Source organism: Salvelinus sp. IW2-2015, linkage group LG32 (assembly GCF_002910315.2).
Source record: "Salvelinus sp. IW2-2015 linkage group LG32, ASM291031v2, whole genome shotgun sequence".
In the NCBI taxonomy this organism is placed as follows: domain Eukaryota; kingdom Metazoa; phylum Chordata; class Actinopteri; order Salmoniformes; family Salmonidae; genus Salvelinus; species Salvelinus sp. IW2-2015.
Genome location: NC_036871.1, coordinates 8,258,589 through 8,277,377, shown reverse-complemented (window position 1 = coordinate 8,277,377; position 18,789 = coordinate 8,258,589). Strand labels below are relative to the sequence as shown.

At 44.9% G+C, this 18,789-nt stretch overlaps 1 protein-coding gene across 1 annotated transcript in view; it reads right to left on the bottom strand.

Moving 5' to 3' along the window:
* Positions 1-2,547: 2,547 nt before the first annotated feature.
* Positions 2,548-18,789, bottom strand: part of ephb3a (eph receptor B3a) — a 42,372-nt gene continuing 26,130 nt past the window's right edge. Inside the window, 8 exon segments of the mRNA XM_023977581.2 lie at positions 2,548-4,526; positions 6,903-7,096; positions 9,188-9,337; positions 10,364-10,556; positions 10,558-10,577; positions 15,381-15,628; positions 17,710-17,832; positions 18,542-18,594. Of these exon segments, the coding sequence (XP_023833349.1) occupies positions 4,412-4,526; positions 6,903-7,096; positions 9,188-9,337; positions 10,364-10,556; positions 10,558-10,577; positions 15,381-15,628; positions 17,710-17,832; positions 18,542-18,594 (1,096 nt within the window). The 3' untranslated portion in view covers positions 2,548-4,411.

Below are 18,789 nucleotides of genomic sequence, written 5' to 3'. Positions count from 1 at the left end.
CATGAAAGATCACTTTTAAATATGATCAATCAATTTAAAAAAAATCGACATGTCAGCCATTATCGGAATGACCCTTCAGTGCATGTGGTGCTGCATGTGTGCCATTGCAAGCGGGCCATTGCCCGAGGAGAGACCGCGACATTTCAGCAGCAAGTACTATAAAATAATGAGACAGACAGACTAACTAGATCACCAATTCAACACATAACAGCTCCAAGTTATCTCGCTAGTTAACTATAGCCAACTAAGCATTCATTTTGTTGTCGCCTTTCCACCGGCACTGTAGAGCCTAAATAAATCTGCACCGTTGGAAAGATGGGATTCCTCTCTATTAAACACTAGCCATGTATTTGCGACAACGCTAAAAATATTCTAAGAATAGCCTAATTGACAAATAACTTGCTGTGCATAGATCTCCCCTGAAACATGAATATTTGTGCCTTATATACTGTATAGACACGTGTAGTTAGATACCTTGCTTTGAAGTAGCCTACCTTATCCGTTTACCTTGCTTGGAAGTAGCCTACCTTATCCATTTGATCCCTGATTTATTGAAGGAGGTACTCATTTTATAAATTCAAAAGTATTTGGCTGTAATGTTACAATATTTTATGACAAGGGTGGCAACCGTCCTCCAGGTTAGCTACTGGGTGTGCAGGCTTTTGTTCAAGCCCTGCTCTAACCACATTGTACCCTAAACATCAGCTGCTCAACAGGACCTTGATAAGCAGACTTGGGTGTTTCAGGGCTGGATCAAAAGCTAAGCATGCACACCCATGAGATCTCCAAATGGAGGGTTGACAACAGTACACTTCTATGTGTGGGGCTAAGTGCCTTGATCAAGGGCACAATGGCAGGAGGTGGTAGGTCTACATGGGATCAGACACAACAGCTTTCCAGTGTCAAAAATGCTTATATTTTCATGTAGGCTATAATAATAAACATGAACATTTGGTTAACAGTCATGGAGAAGTCATGGAAAATGTGGATAAACCCTTAACAGGGAATAATCAGAGGTCTCTATAGCATAATGTAATGTGTGAAATTCGGTGAACATAGCCTAATGGACTGACTTGGGAAAAGAGCTCCTGCACATATTCCATCCCAAGTCAAGCACTGTAGAGAATGGAGGTTCAAAGTTCCTCCATAGGTATAAATCTGTGAGCCTAATTCAGATAATGCATGTCATAACAAGATGTCCAGCGCTTCACGCCAAGGCTCCTCCTCCACCTACACAAATTTCAGTCGCATCTCACGCACTACACTGGCTGTCCATCGTGTATGTAAACAACTGTAGCCTAGGCAGCTGATGCCTAGGCTAAAACAACTATTGCTTGTCCGCTCCATAGCAAGCTGCTCTATCCTCACTGATTGCGAAGTCATTTAATGTCGAGATAATTTAAAAACATCTTGATTTTAGGTTTAGATGTAGGAACAGAAAATAACAATATAAACCAGCACTTTGAAGGGGGTTTGAACCGGTTCGGAAGTTATTTTGCAGATAGGAACAGGGGAACGGAACAAAAAATAATTACAGTTAACTTAACACTTAACAATTTCAGTTCCAATCCCTGCTTTTCATGTAGCCTAATTTGACAGCAAATGTTTTAACCACCGATCAAGTAACATTATGGACTAAACGTTCAAATCCTGTATCTGCAACAATACTGATCAAATTAAGATCCTACACTTGTATATAAATTGGCTGTCTCCCATCAATGTATAGTGCTGTATGTCACCATGCAACGTACTGTGGGCTATAGTAGAAGAAGCATATCTTCCCACAAGCCACACTATAGCACAGATATACTGATATCTATTATATACAAGATGGAATTCATGCCAGAGCTGACCCATATATCTCAATGACCGATCCCCATGTTGTTAATGAACTGGGACACAGTAGCAAGTTATCTTTAACAATTCTATATGGTTTCTATATGGTATGTCTCCCTTGATGGGCCTAGTAAAAATACAGTGTCTACCCTCTCAAGGACATATCGGAGGAGGACGAACATGTCACCATTGATCTCTCCTCAGGGAGATTATCATATGCCTGCTGGCTTAACATTGAGTCCAAAGAAATCCCTAAATATGCATAAGGCTTCAGAACCCTCCGTGAGGATCCGTTTCAACACAGTCAATAAGAACATAACATCAGTCTCCACAGCTAGCGTGTTGCCGGGTGACAGCGCCGCTCATCAATATTGACAAGAGAAAACCGATGTGACATGATGCGATTGTGTACAGGTTGCCAGAAATGCACAAAGATACAGTAGCAGCTTTAGAATGATGCCAGGGTATCTATGCTTCTTTGAAGCTTCTCCAATGAAGGAGGGCAAATCTATAGTCCTGCTCTCTCACTAATTAGCCATGTGGACTGGTCTTTGATTAAGCTTAAAAGTGAATGGGTTCTAGAAATAATATGATATTCCTAAAAGCTGAAAGTACTTGCTATTTCATCGGTTCGTCCTACAACTGGAAGAAGAGAAGACCTGGAATGACTTTCTGCTGGACCCGTGGAGAAATCAAAGAGAATACCATAGATCACTTTAATAATTTATTTGCATATGATTATCGTAAAAATACTCAAAGAGAAATGTGTATTTTGTTCCATTTTTTTTTCTTCTCACAATTCCATACATCTTTACTCTTACAGAAAGAAGTCTGTACTGACGGACATACATGTTCCTATTTTTCTTCTTTCACATAGATTTTCTTTTCCTGGTACATGGCCCCTTTAAACTGTAATTTCCCTTTTGATGTTGCCAACAACAACAAACATCCAAACAAGGGTTCACACGGAGGCCAGAGGGTGAAATGAAGATGAACTCTGAGCGGATTGGTGTAGTACCGATGGGGATCATATAATAACTGTAGCACAGCGGCAGTGTTAATGTGAGAGATTGATGCTGACAGCTGGTCGTACTTAAAAAAATACAGTAATTAACTGAATAATTCAAACTACATTACCATTTTGTGGGTCAGGTTGATGATAAGGTCACATAGTTATTATCTCAACGGTGACCTTTTTCATTTGCATTGATCCTTGACACATTTGACTAAAGAATAGATCTGACACATCAACCGTCTGGTTCCATACTGTATGTGCTTTAGCCAACTCCCCTGACTACCGTTGTCAGGCCAAACATGTTAGGCATGACAATGGATGAACACAGAGAGGAGTTGGTTGAGGCACAAAGGGACTGGAGCCCCAGGCTAAGATATCAGCAGCTAGTCCAGAATAATGGAATTGACAACTGTACTGACACGTTGAAAATGTGAGCCAGCACTGGTGACTAGAAATAGCTATTGTTCACCATTAACCCTTTCCTATGAGCAACAGCCTCCGTAAAATATTTGATTCTTGTTTAATCATTAAATTCACTGTTTAGCGTATTGAGTTCATGTGTGAATATTCCATTTTTTTTAAACAATAAGTAATAACTTAGCATCCAAAACAAGGCATAGTTCAACAAAATAAGAGTATGAAAATATGGCATATGTCTGTAGAGTAACAGTTAATGCGGAACCATCGTCTCTTGTTTGCATGACGTTCATCCGCAACAGTTCCACGTTGGCATGGCATGCACATGATGGTGTGTCCTGTACAGTCAAATAAGTCCTTCTCAGTCACCCCCTTTATCCAGAGTAGGTGAAGAGGACACACAACAACACATACAGTATCATGAAACCAAAACCTCCCAGTAACATGGAAGACCACATTTAAAGAAAGTGAATGAAACCAGATCAAAAACAGCAATTGTTATAGACGTCTGTAATCAGGTTCACTGTCCATGGGCATTGGGATACAATCGTTCAGGTGCCCACATTCATTTAGAATCCATAGAATCCATCCTTAAAGTCCCATGTGTGAACAAACCTTTTTGCATCATCATTGCACTCGTTTCTTTCCAGACGTTGAAGTCCACAGTATCCATGTCCATTCCCATCCATGGTCAAAGTCAACGATAGTGGCAGAGGAGACATGGAAATCATTTTGGGAAAAGAACACATCCCAGTCAGCAGAAAGCACATGCAGACATGCAAACACAACCTGAGGGGGAGTTTGGCTTTCTGTCAATGGACGGTTCACAAATTCAATTCAACATCAATGATGGGTTATCCACAAGCTTCTCAAGAGTCTATTTTCTACGGTGCCCTACTGAAGCTGTCCAAAGTCGACACTTCCTTTTCCATGTTAGTTTTGTCTAGGTAGAGTAGACGTTTTTGTCTACTGTGGACAATGTTTTGTCTAGTTACAGTAGACAATGTTTGTTTTGTCTAGGTATGGTCATTCATTCATCCATTGGGCTCTGCAAGTAGAGTTCCTAGGTAGTTTCTAGTGGGTCCAGTTTCCCATGCGGTCTCTGTTTGGTTGTTTGTTGGTTTGTTGGTCCAGACCCAAACCTTAGACCCTGATGGGGAGAGTCGTGCTCATCGGTTGTCGAACTATATCATTCTGACTGCTGTCCAGACTCTTCCTGTGGTGGCCAGGCAGTGTCCCCCCGATCCGCAAAAGATCCCTGTCAACAAGAGAGGCAAAGATCAGTCACAGGTGTTTCTTTCAAGAGTACAAATTGTTTGACCAGTCTTATTCAATTCCTGGTCTTGGAGTGGAGACCCATAGGGTGTGCAGGGTTTTGTTCCAACCCAGCGCTAGCGCAATGCATTCAACTTATCAACAAAACATCAAGCCCTTGATTTGATGAATTAGGTATGTTAGGTTTTTAAGTATTTAAAAAATATATATTTTAACCGTGGTTAAATAAAGGTTAATAAAAAATACTTTATTTCAGTTAAGAACATATTTGTATTTACAATAATGGTCTGGTAAAAGCCTGCATACCCTGACGGCTCTCCAGGACCAGGATTGAAGAATGCTGCTGTGTTAGGTATAGTATTACGCTGTCAACAACATTGAGGATGGGAGACAGCACACGTAGCAGCACACAGTGAGAATCGATCACATATGTGTTGATACTGATCATGGAAAAGACAACCTATTTTAGAAGCCAGTTCCACCACTTACAAAATCCAATTTAACCTCTGAGCAGAATCAATTCATCATTTTGGGGTTGTAATAAAACTAGTATCTCCTTCATCTACCTTCTGAGGATGCTACATTGTCTTTTTGCATCCCAAACGGCACCCTATTCCCTATATAGTCCACTGCTTTTGATAGGGGTCTCTCACTCTCTCTCTCCCTCTGTGGCTGTCACATACAGATGAGGCCATACATTAATCATCCGCATGCCATCTGCATACAGTGACATGTAGCATAACACATGCCAGAAACACTGACATACACATACACACAACTCCCCATTCGACCCATCAAAGCAATGGCTTGGCCCCCCTTGGCGCATAAAAAAAGCTAATTAGCAACCTAATTAAACACATTCCTCTCTTTTAGCTTCTCCTGAATCTGCCTTATTACACACACTCCATCACCTCAGCCCTCCGGTAGTTTGTTTCCACATCGGCAGCCCTGGCTCTGTCTCTGTCCTATCACCTACATTTAAGAGACAGCCAAGAGCACAGGGAATTCAACCTAGGTCAGTCATTATGTTTCCACACGCAATTAGGCCCACTCCTTGCAATAGGAATCGTCCGTGGGGTAATGCTGCGACAGTGAAAAGCGGAAACTCAGACAGAGCTGGCCAGCTTGTAGTCCTAAAAACCCCCAGAAATGAGTAACCTCTGGTTCGCCCAGCCGTTCCTATGGAGGAAATTAAATGGGGAAAGAATGGAGTTTGGGGGAAAGGCTTAGGAGATCTCATAAGTTTTTAGATAATATTGGTCAGTGAACATGACCTTATATGAATTATGAAGCCTTTATGTGCTTCATGTGTTTGTTTTGACAACATAAATGCTTCAAAATGGACAAAAAGGGACGTTAGCTAATGAAGATTATCTCATAGATTATTTTTTATATATATATAAGATCTCCTAAGCCAGTGTTTACCACAGACCTTACTTTTGACGTCTATCCAAAAAACCCATTAATTTCCCCACAGACTTTGACCAATGAGCCATGGTGGAGTTAGTGCCTACAAAAAGACATCATTACTATTGCTCTCTATTGCGGCTCAAGAGAGGAGCTGTTAAGTGAGGGAAAATGATAATTTTGCGGTTTCTGTTTGGTAAACAGAGCTGATCCAGAGCTTTGCCACATGCAGTTGATGCATTAAACATACACTGAGTGTACAAAACATCAGGAACACCTTCCTAATACTGAGCTGCACCCAACGTTTGTCCTCAGAACAGCCTCAATTCGTCGGAGCATGGACTCTACAAGTTGTCGGAAGCGTACCACAGGGATGCTGGCCCAGGTTGACTCCAATGTTTCCCACAGTTGTGTCAAATTGGCTGGGTGGTGGACCATTCTTGAATCACACGGGAAACTGTTGAGAGTGAAAAACCCAGCAGCATTTCAGTTCTTGACACACTCAAACCGGTGCACCTGGCACCTACTACCATACCCCATTCACCCTCAATGGCACACACACAATCCATGTCTCCATTGTCTCAAAGCTTAGAAATCCTTCTTTAACATGTCTCTTCCCCTTCATCTACACTGATTCAAGTGGATTTAACAAGTGACATCAATAAGGGATCACCTGGATTCACCTGGTCAGTCTATGTCATGGAAAGAGTAGGTGTTCCTAATGTTTTGTACACTCAGTGTACATTTTAGGGCCAACTAACCACTGTCGATATTGTTGATCGCACCCCAAAACAACAAATCAAACCAACAAAAAAGATTGTATAATCCCTTAGGTTTCTGATCTCTCCTGCACACGCGTATATATACTTATTTTGAAACTGTTGCCTCGTTACTTTGTCTTAACACCGGTCTCGTTGTGCAAAAAGAATGCTTTCCAGTCCCCTCCACTCACCCCGAGTATGTGCTGGTGACCACCTTGAGGGTGGCGGCGTTGCGGAGAAGCTTGTCCAGGGTGCTGACGATTTGGCAGAACTTGGGCCTCAGGTTCCTCTCCTTCACCCAGCACTCCAGCATGAGCTGGTGCAGCACCATGGGGCAGTCCATGGGAGGGGGCAAGCGGTAGTCCTGCTCCACAGCAGTCATCACCTACAGAAAGTAAAGGGTTAATATGATATACAGTACGGTACCGTGCAACACAATATATCTTGTGATGCAATACGATATGATATGTCACAATAAAATACAATATCGATGCGATACTCTACGGCACAATATGACACTCTACAACGTGATCGAATATGTTGTGATATAATACAATATTCCGCGGGAAAAAATTCTGGCAATTCAAAAGGGGAATGTTACATTACAATTCATGGTGGAATAAAATAAAGTTCTGTAGATGTCCACTCGTTGAATAGGTACGGCATGTTTCAATTCCCTTTACTCATTTTCATACCTTCACTTTACGCATGCATTTTAAACTGCTTGCTACAAGCTTTTTTGGGGATGATAATGAATCTCTCTACTGCACTCCGCAACTTTCCTCGTTTGCTCATTGATTTGTTTTGACATGTTTCTATTCTCTGTACAGGGAAGCTATTCATATCCATATGCTGTCTGTATGTATTTTAATTGCAACTTCCTGCAATGGAAATTTGCCTTCGGGGATCATACAAAACCTCTCCTATACTCTTCCCACTTTTTGTGCTGCTCTATTTGCAACTAGCCACAGTAGTAACACAACATGTTGGATGCCACGTTTGGATGAGCATAATTGTTCTCGATTTATTAAAAAGGTAGAAGCCCAGTGAGATGGTAAGATGTGCTGTGGGGATAGAGAGTGGTGGTGTGTGTGTGTGTGTGTGTGTGTGTGTGTGTGTGTGTGTGTGTGTGTTTACTACTCTGCCGTAGTAAATATCTGTGGAGGGAAGATGCAGGTGTAGATAGGGGTGGCAGGAGGCAGTAAAGTCAAAAAACGCCAACCCAGGCACACAGCTGCACTGACCACCTGCACAGTGAAGATAAAAACACACTTAAGCAGAACTGGCAAGCTCAAGCTAAAAGTAGAGGCCGCAATGTAACTCGGCGTAAACTAGCCCTCCTGAAATTAAACAGTGGTTACAATCCAACCTCCAAAGTATTACATAAATCCCGCTCAATAGATTACCAATACTTAATTTTAGGTACTTTATTAAGGGACTTAAAAATAAGCTTAGTTGCTAACTCCGGTTGTTTTACATTGATTTTCACCCTGGAAATGTTGATTCATGTGCACCGTCCCTATCAAATCAACTCCATGAAGACATAAATAAGTAGTATGCTAGGGTTGTGGAAAACTCTATCTAAAGAGTAGGCAGAGAGTATTGGAACAGAACCACGTTCCACACTCTGTGTCACTCTAATAGATGCAACAGCAGCTAGGAACCAACAAACTGACATCCAGGTCGCACGCTATTGTTCATTCTAGTCCGCTACAGCAGATATATACAGTATATATTAAACGCAACATGCAACAATTTCAAAGATTTTACTGAGTTACAGTTCATATGAGGAAATGAGTTCATTTAAATAAATAAATTGGCCCTAAACTATGGATTTCACATGACTGAGAATACAGATATGCATCTGTTGGGCACAGACAACTTGGGTTCGTTGTCCGTAGATTATGCCTGTGCATACCATAACCCCACCGCAACCATGGAGCACTCAGTTCACAACGTTGACATTGGCAAACCGCTCGACAACACGACGCCATACACGTGGTCTGCGGTTGTGAGGCCAGTTGGACATACTGCCAAATTCTCTAAAACTACGCTTAAGGTAGAGAATTGAACAATCAATTCTCTGGCAACAGCTCTGGTGGACATTCCTGCAGTCAGCAGGCCAATTGCACACTCCCTCAAAACTTGAGACATCTGTGGCATTGTGTTGTGTGACAAAACCGCACATTTTTGAGTGGCCTTTTATTGTCCCCAGCACAAGGTGCACCTGTGATTAATCATGCTGTTTAATCAGCTTCTGGATATGCCACACCTGTCAGGTGGATGGATTATATTGGCAGAGGAGAAATGCTCACTATCAGGGATGTAAACAAATTTGTGCACAACATTTGAGAGACATAAGCCTTTTCTGAGTATGGATCATTTCTGGGATCTTTCATTTCAGCTCATGAAACATGGGACCAACACTTTACATGTTGCGTTTATATTTTTGTTCAGTGCATATAAACTGACTCACATCCTGGTTGCTCATGTCCCAGTAGGGCCTTTCTCCGTAGGATACCACCTCCCACATGACGATTCCGTAGCTCCACACGTCACTGGCCGAGGTGAACTTCCTGAAGGCGATGGCCTCGGGGGCGGTCCAGCGGATGGGAATCTTACCTCCCTGCAGAGACACAGGGGGAGGCAGGGTTGCTACATTGGAGCATGCTGAGCGATGGAGTAAACACAGGCATAGATGCACCCACACACAGGCAGAGACGCACCCACCACACACAGGCAGAGACGCACTCACACACAGGCAGAGACGCACTCACACACAGGCAGAGACGCACTCACACACAGGCAGAGACCACTCACAACCAGGCAGAGACGCACTCACACACAGGCAGAGACGCACCACACAACAGGCAGAGACGCACTCACACACAGGCAGAGACGCACCCACACACAGGCAGAGACGCACTCACACAAGGCAGAGACGCACCACACACAGGCAGAGACGACACACACACAGCAGAGACGCACCCACACAGGCAGAGACGCACCCACCCACAGGCAGAGACGCACCCACACACACGGCAGAACGCACCCACCACACAGGCAGAGACGCACTCACACACAGGCAGAGACGCACTCACACACAGGCAGAGAGACGCACCCACCACACACAGGCAGAGACGCACCCACACACAGGCAGAGACGCACCCACCACACACAGGCAGAGAACGCACTCACACACAGGCAGAGAGCACTCACACAGGCGAGAGCACCCACACACACAGGCAGAGACGCACTCACACACACGGCAGAGACGCACTCACACACAGGCAGAGACGCACTCACACACAGGCAGAGACGCACCCACCACACACAGGCAGAGACGCACCAACACAGCAAGACCCACCACCACACAACAGCAGAGACGCACCCACACACAAGCAGAGACGCACTCACACAGGCAGACACATAGGCGACACACACTGATACCATACTCTCATATACAGACTGCAGAGAGACAAAGACAACACATGGTGAGCACACACACATCACACACACAAAATTGCAAACAAACAAAGATAAACAAACAAACAAGCAATCACACAGACAAACATAGACATACCAAATAACACAGACCAAGCCAACAAGCAGATCCTCCCACAACTCACACTCTCCCTCCCACGTCACTCACCAGAGAGCTGGTGTAGGTAGGATCGACTGATGAGTCGTCCAGGAAACGGGACAGACCGAAGTCGGACACCTTACACACCAGGTTGCTGTTGACCAGGATGTTGCGGGCGGCGAGGTCCCGGTGGACATAGTTCATGTCCGAGAGGTACTTCATGCCCGACGCCATGCCACGCAGCATGCCCACAGCTGGGTCACGTGAAGCGCCCATCATTCAGCTGTGAGGGATGGGTGGGGAATGGGGTGTGAGGTAGAGAAATAGAGGAGTAAGGCAGACAGGGAGGAGGGGAGATAGAGGGGAATGAGAAAGGGAGAGAAAGACAGAAGGAAGAAGAAGGAAAGAGAGACAGAAGGGAGAGAGGAGAGAAGGGGGAGATGGTTGAGGAAAAGTAGAGAGAGGAGGGAGAGAAAGGGGAGATGGTGAGGAGTGAGGGGGAGGAGAGAGAAAGGGGAGTGGGTGAGGAAAAAGTAAGAGAGGAGGGAGAGAGAGAGAAGGGGGAGATGAGTGAGGAAAAGGTAAGAGGGAGGGAGAGAGAGAGAAGGGGGAGATGGGTGAGGAAAAGGTAAGAGGGGAGGGAGAGCGAGAGGGAAATGGTAGAGAAGTAAGTCAGTCAGTCCTAAAGCTTACATAAACATAATCATAACATATGCCATAACCATCCATGGCTGGTTCTGTCAGTCTGCAACAGACAAACTTTTCAAGCTGTCTGACCCCATCTAATAAGTTTAAATATTAATTTAAATTATTAATAACTAAATTCCATGTGCTGTGCTGTGGGTAACTACAAATGAAACAGCGGTGAAAGTGAATAGGAAAGTGCTGTCAACTAGTTACAGTCAGAATTCAATTTTCCTTCACAGAACGACAAGAGGTTCAACCTTTTTCTGCGTGATCCGGTCTTGACTGAAAGGAAATGAGCGTTCCATTGATGGTGCCATGCTAACCACGCTTACCCTCACAACAGCTCCACAGAATTAGAATAACTAGAATGGAAAATGAATGGGCATTTTCGTTCTAGAAATTATATTTAATTTACCAGCTCCAATACATAAATCAGTCCATTTCTTATTGTATTGTTCATGCATGAGAGCACCAGCCGTTCCGGACGACTGTGTGATAACTCTCTTGGTAGCCGATGTGAGCGAGACTTTTAAACAGGTCAACATTCACAAAACCGCCGGGGCCAGACAGATTACCAGGACGTGTACTCAAAGCATGCGCGGACCAACTGGCAAGTGTCTTCACTGACATTTTCAACCTCTCCCTGACCGAGTCTGTAATAACTAATGTTTCAAGCAGACCAATAGTCCCTGTGCCCAAGGAAGCAAAGGTAACCTGCCTAAATGATTACTGCCCTGTAGCACTCACGTCGGTAGCCATGAAGTGCTTTGAAAGGCTGGTCATGGCTCACATCAACAGCATCATCCGAATACCCTAGACCCACTCCAATTCACATACCGCCCCAACAGATTACAGATGACGCATCTCAATCGCACTCCACAATGCCCTTTCCCACCTGGACAAAAGGAACACCTATGTGAGAATGCTGTTCATTGACTACAGCTCAGCGTTCAACACCATAGTGCCCACAAAGCTCATCACTAAGGACCCTGGGACTAAACACCTCCCTCTGCAACTGGATCCTGGACTTCCTGACGGGCCGCCACCAGGTGGTAAGGGTAGGCAACAACACATCTGCCATGTTGATCCTCAACACTGGGGCCCCTCAGGGGTGCATGCTTAGTCCCCTCCTGTACTCCCTGTTCACCCACGACTGTGTGGCCAAACACGACTCCAACACCATCATTAAGTTTGCTGACGACACAACAGTGGTAGGCCTGATTACCGACAACGATGAGACAGCCTATAGGGAGGAGGTCAGAGACCTGGGTGTATGGTGCCAGGACAACAGCCTCTCCCTCAATGTGAGCAAGACAAAGGAGCTGATCGTGGACTACAGGAAAAGGTGGGCCGAACAGGCCCCCATTAACATCGATGGGGCTGTGGTGGAGCAAGTCGAGAGTTTCAAGTTCCTTGGTGTCCACATCACCAACAAACTATCATGGTCCAAACACACCAAGATAGTTGTGAAGAGGGCACGACAACACCTTTTCCCCCTCAGGAGGCTGAAAAGATTTGTCATGGGTCCCCAGATCCTCAAAAAGTTCTACAGCTGCACCATCGAGAGCATCCTGATAGGTTGCATCACTGCCTGGTATGGAAACTGCTTAGCATCTGACTGTAAGGCGCTACAGAAGGTAGTGCGTACGGCCCAGTACATCACTGGGGCCAAGCTTCCTGCCATCCAGGACCTATATACTAGGCAGCATCAGAGGAAAGCCACAACAATTGTCAAAGACTCCAGTCACGCAAGTTATAGACTGTTCTATCTGCTACCACACGGCAAGCAGTACCGGTGCGCCAAGTCTGGTACCAAAAGGCTCCTTATCAGCTTCTACCCCCAAGCCATAAGACTGCTGAACAATTAATCAAATGGCCAGACTATTCACATTGACTATTCACATTGACCCCCCCAATTTGTTTTTACACTGCTGCCACTAACTGTTTATTATCTATGCATATTCACTTTACCCCTACCTCAATGTACAAATTACCTCGACTAACCTGTACCCCTCCACATTGACTCGGTACCGGTACCCCCTGTATATAGCCTCGTTATTGTTCTTTTATTGTGTTACTTTTTACTTTAGTATATTTGGTAAATATTTTCCTAACTGTACATTACTCATCTCATATGTATATCCTGTACTCTATACCATCTACTGCATCTTGCCTATGCCGCACGGCCATCGCTCGTCCATATATTTATATGTACATATTCTTATTCATCCCTTCACATGTGTGTGTATTAGGTAGTCGTTGTGAATTTGTTAGATTACTTGTTAGATATTACTGCGTTGTCGGAACTAGAAGCACAAGCATTTCGCTACACTCGCATTAACATCTGCTAACCATGTGTATGTGACCAACAAAATTAGATTTGATTTGGAACTCTTTCTTAAACTGCATTGTTGGTTAAGCAAGCATTTGTGACAAATAAAGTTTGATTGAATTCGATGCCATACTTCCAAGTCTCACGAGGGAGCCTGGAAATGGAGGTTTGTTTCTCAACAACTCAGGAGGGTAACATTCCAAACATGTAAACATTCCGTTTTGTACTCTACACTCAAATTGAGTTTGACAGGAAAACAAGTTTGGATGGATATGTAAACAAAATGCTTCGTAACAGGCATAGATGGTTAGGCCTGTTAGGGGCTTGTAATTACCATTCTCGTGGGTACCGAAAATCCCAAAAAGGATAGTAAATCAAGTACAATTCTTCCTCATGGAGACATTTCCCAGGTTCCCACAAGGACAAAGGCTATTTTAGGCTTAGAGGTTAGGTTTACAATTAGGGTTAGGGTTACAATTAGGGTTAGCGGTTAGGTTTAGGGTTATGGGTTAAGGTTTAGGGCTTAGGTGTAGCGGTTAGATTAGGGTTAGGTTTAGGGTTAAAGGTTAGGGAAAACATGATTTTGAATGGAAATACATTTTAGGTCCCCACAAGGATAGTAAAACATATGCTGTGTGTGTGTGTGTGTATTTGTCCTTACGTGCAAACGTGTTTGTTCTTGTTATGCATGTGTTGTGTGTGTGTGTTGTTCTGCCAGCATCCCATAATCAGGCACAATAGTTTGACGGGACATCACTAGATCACGGCAGAGTGTATCCATGATTCACACACACACACACACACACACACACACACCACACACACACACACACACACACACACAACACACACACACACACACACAACACACACACACACACACACACACACACGGTTGGATAGACATCTGACTGAGAGGAGTGCGTGAGAAGGAGTGAGAAGCTGCTCTTGAGTCACAAGATGAGATAAGACAAGGAGGGTTATGGAGATTGTACTGTAGCGCATGGTCTTACGTTTCCTCATTATCCTCTGAGAGAGATCATTTGTGAATGACTATGTAGGAGGCACTCTTTCTTTCCTCTGGTCTAAAAAAAAAGATCCCAACGCCTCAGAGGAGTGATCGGGGACATTAGCCCTGTGTAGGGTGCCGTCTTTCGGGTGGAACGTTAAACGGGTGTCCTGACTCTCTGTGGCCAATAAACGATCCCATGGTACTTATCGTAAGAATAGGGGTGTTAACCCCGGTGACCTGGCTAAATTCCCAATCTGGCCCTCATGCCATCATGGCCACCTAATCATCCCCAGCTTCCAATTGGCTCATTCCGCTTCCCTTTAACTAATCCCCAGGGCGGTTGCTGGGAATGAGAATGTCTTCTCAGTCGACTTACCTGGTAATATATGGGTTGAATCGAAAGGAAAATCAAAACGAGCTCTTACTGAGTCAGAGAGCATTACTGTGTGTGTACACCGCCCACTGTCATTACAGCAGGTGTCACGTAATAGAACTCTCGAAGTTGCAGAAGTTCTCTACTTCCCCCATGGATTTGTTCAGCATCCACTGATGTGTAGGAGGTGCTATGTGCAATTGTGCTTGTCCCCAGGCTTTTATGCAGCACAGTCAAAGAGGAGCTCCATCAGTGGTTTTGTGCAGTAGAATCCCTATCCGTCAGCTGTATTGTGTATAACTACGCAGGTCTTAGGATTTTCAGCACAGCCGCTATCAATATTCATCAGAGGGGTCGGGAACGGTTCCACGGATTGTCATAACTGGTGTGTGTTCGGGTACGACTCAAAGCCTCCGCTGGTGAGTAGGTGGTCGCACAGTACGTGTGGTAATGCGCGACTCCAGGATTTGATTCGGTAGAGTAGACTCAATATCAATTGAATGTGTCCTGTATGATTCCATGCATCATCACAACTCAGTCAGTGTTCCCCTGAGGAAGGAGTCCCGCGCTCCATTCTCCATGAACCTTGGGGATTTTAAACAGTATACAATTCCGAGGCTATCAATATCAACCAGAGTTGTCATGTACAATTGCTCACATCGCCACAACTGGTGTCACTCACCCTGAGGAAGGAGTCCAGCGCTCCGTTCTCCATGAACTCGGTGATGATGAGCACGGGGCAGCTGCGGGTCAGCACGCCCTCCAGCCGGATCACGTTGGGGTGGTCGAACTGGCCCATGATTGACGCTTCCCCCAGGAAGTCCCGCCTCTGGCGCTCTGTGTAACCCGCCTTCAGCGTTTTGATGGCCACCACACCTTCACGGCGGCTGGCCTGCTTCAGGCGCCCGCGGCACACCTCCCCGAACTCACCTGGGTGGGGAAGGGAGTGAGGGGAGTGGAGGAGGGAGTGGGGATTGGGGCAGGGGGGGAGGAGTGAGGGAGAGGGAGCATTACTGGTTTGAACTGAGGAGGAAGAAGAGGAGGAGGAAGAGAGCAAGGGATGGAGTTAGTGAGGAGGGGAGGAAAAGAGAGCGAGAGCTCAGGGGTCTGAGAGGTTGGGGAGGGATTGAGGGACGGAAAGATCAACCTGCGACCGGGAGTGGTGCCTGGGACCGGGGTAGGGGGAGAGGGGACGGATGAGGAGCTTGGGGGTTTTGGTGCCTTGGTAAAAAGTTGTGTGTTTAAAAAGGAAGAGAAAGAGAAGAAAGCAAAGGAGGCATTCAAGGTTGAAGTTAGGAGATAGACACAGACCCCCTCAACAACCGCTGCGCATCCTCTGAACACACACACTGCCCACCCAGCACACATCCTGTTCAACTAACCCCCCCCCCCCCAACATTAACCACTCCCCAAAACACAATTGACCCCAAAAAAGCCTACCCCTTAAAATCAACACTTCAAAAAGACCGCACTAAAAAAGGTATAATCTTTGTAAATTATAGTTATGTCACACATGCAGCTAACAGAAATATATGGAAATGTCTGCTCTACTCAAAATTACAACCAACTAATTGCAGCATTAACGCAAAAATGGAAGAGGAAAGTGGAATGGGGAGAAGTAAGGAACTTGTCTGTTGGCCCTGCATTAAAGACCAAAATTGTCCAAAGAAAATTGTGATAAATTAAAAAAGTATACCAGCTTCATTTCAGGACCAAAAAATTTACAGCTGTGCCATATAGATTGCATAATAGTTGGGAAGAGATTTTTGATGTACCAATTCCATGGCACATGGTTTATGAACTGATACACAAAACAACCCTCGATTCAAAACTTAGAGTTTTTAAATTAAAATGTTGTACAAAATTCTTGCAACCAATAGAATGTTATATATTATGGGGGATATAACCATCCCGGCTCTGCAGATTTTGCTGCGAAGAGACAGAATCATTAGATCATTTGTTTTGGTACTGTCCATATGTAGCTTGTGTAACGGATGTGAAATGGCTAGCTAGTTAGCGGGTACGCGCTAATAGCGTTTCAATCAGTTACGTCACTTGCTCTGAAACCTAGAAGTAGTGTTGCCCCTTGCTCTGCAAGGGCCGTGGCCTTTGTGGAGCGATGGGTAACGATGCTTCGTGGGCGACCGTTGTTGATGTGTGCAGAGGGTCCCTGATTCGCGCCCGTGTTGGGGCGAGGGGACGCCCTAAAATTTATACTGTTACATTGATGCTGTTGACCCGGATCACGGATCAAGTAGTGTTGCCCCTTGCTCTGCAAGGGCCGTGGCCTTTGTGGAGCGATGGGTAACGACGCTTCGTGGGTGACTGTTGTTGATGTGTGCAGAGGGTCCCTGGTTCGAGCCCGGGTATGGGCGAGGGGACGGACTAAAGTTATACTGTTACACTTGTTTCTGGTCGCAGGTTCAGGAATGGCAGAAGAATTGAAACATTTACCTGGAGCTAACTCTGCAAATAGCACTGCTGGGTGATTTAAAAAAGGCATAGTCAATCAATCAATAACATAATAATACTCTTGAGCAAAAAAAAATTATCTTTAATTTACAATATGTAGAATCTAAGGTTCAGTACTTTTGTGAAGCATCACAGTACAGTTGAAAAATATATGGCCAATAGAAGTCGAAAACTGGATGGTGTTCAGAGATAGATGGGAGGGGTTGAGTGGAGCTCAAGGGTGGAACTAAAAACATACAAAAGATACATTTTGTAAAATATTCGGTGTCCGTAAAATGTATATAGTAAGTATAAGCTGGAAGTAGAAGCCTAAGTGTTGTTGTCTATTAGTTTACTCCAATTAGTGGGAGGGATGGTAGGGTTAGGGGAAAATATCTATATCTATATATATATATATCTATATACAAAAAATATGGGGATTGGAAATGATGCAGACAATTACATTGATGGAAGCCACAATCTATCTGCAATATTAAAGCTGATCTACCTTTTTTTTTTAAAGACAAAACTTCCAACAACTAGCTATATATATTGGTTACCTGCACCAATGACCTCCTCGATCTTCACACACGAGATGTCTATCTCCTTGGCAAACTCGTGGATGGCCTCGTTGGGGTCCTCGTAAGTGAACGGGTCAATGTATACTTTCACCCCCGGGGAAACTAGAGAGAAGAAATGAATGAAGGGAGGATTGCGTCAGATGTTTTTCGCCAGGTCTTGAACACACACGTTCATCAGATATGCGTGACACTGGCAGTTTGGAAGTCATGTGTTCCAATGTGGAGTGACTAACTAACACAGTCATGACTGGAATCAAATTGTAAGCATGAACAGCACATGGGCATATCTATCACACAGATCGGGAGTCTTGAAGAGCGAGGGGGGGGGGGGGGTTGATAAACCTGATCTAGATAATCATGGTTTTCTGTGAGCAAATGCAGTTTCCTGCCTTGGTCAGATGACTGAATAATTCATTCAATCAGGTGGTTTTACCGTCTTGGTTGGAACAAAGGAACAGAAGCTGCGCTCTTCAGGATTAGAGTTGTATAGTATGCACACACATGCGCGCACACACACAACCTCCTCCCCAAACACACACACACAAATACACAACCCCCTCCCCCCAACAACACACAACCCCTGCCCCCAACACACACACATACACCCCTCCCCCAACACACACAACACACAACCCCCTGCCCCCAACACACACACATACAACCCGCTCCCCCAAACACACACACACACAACCCCTGCCCCAACACACACACACATACAACCCACTCCCCAACACACACACATACAACCCACTCCCCCAACCACACAACACAAACCCGCTCCCCAACACACACCCTCGCCACCAGTGCTCACCGTACTGCTGCAGCTTCTCTGTGTACTCCAGCTCCGAACTGCTGTGTTGCTTCCTGCAAACAAGGACCACACACGCACAATCTCATTCGTATGATCAATCCTCATTCTTGGCTGGCACTCCACAGGCTGCTTTCAAATAACAAGCAGAAGATGACAGATTGTGCTCAGACAGTCGGGATTGGAAGAATGGAACAATGCTAAGGTTGGCTTAAGGCTTTCTAAGGGCCTTTTCAGGATTCAAGAAGTTG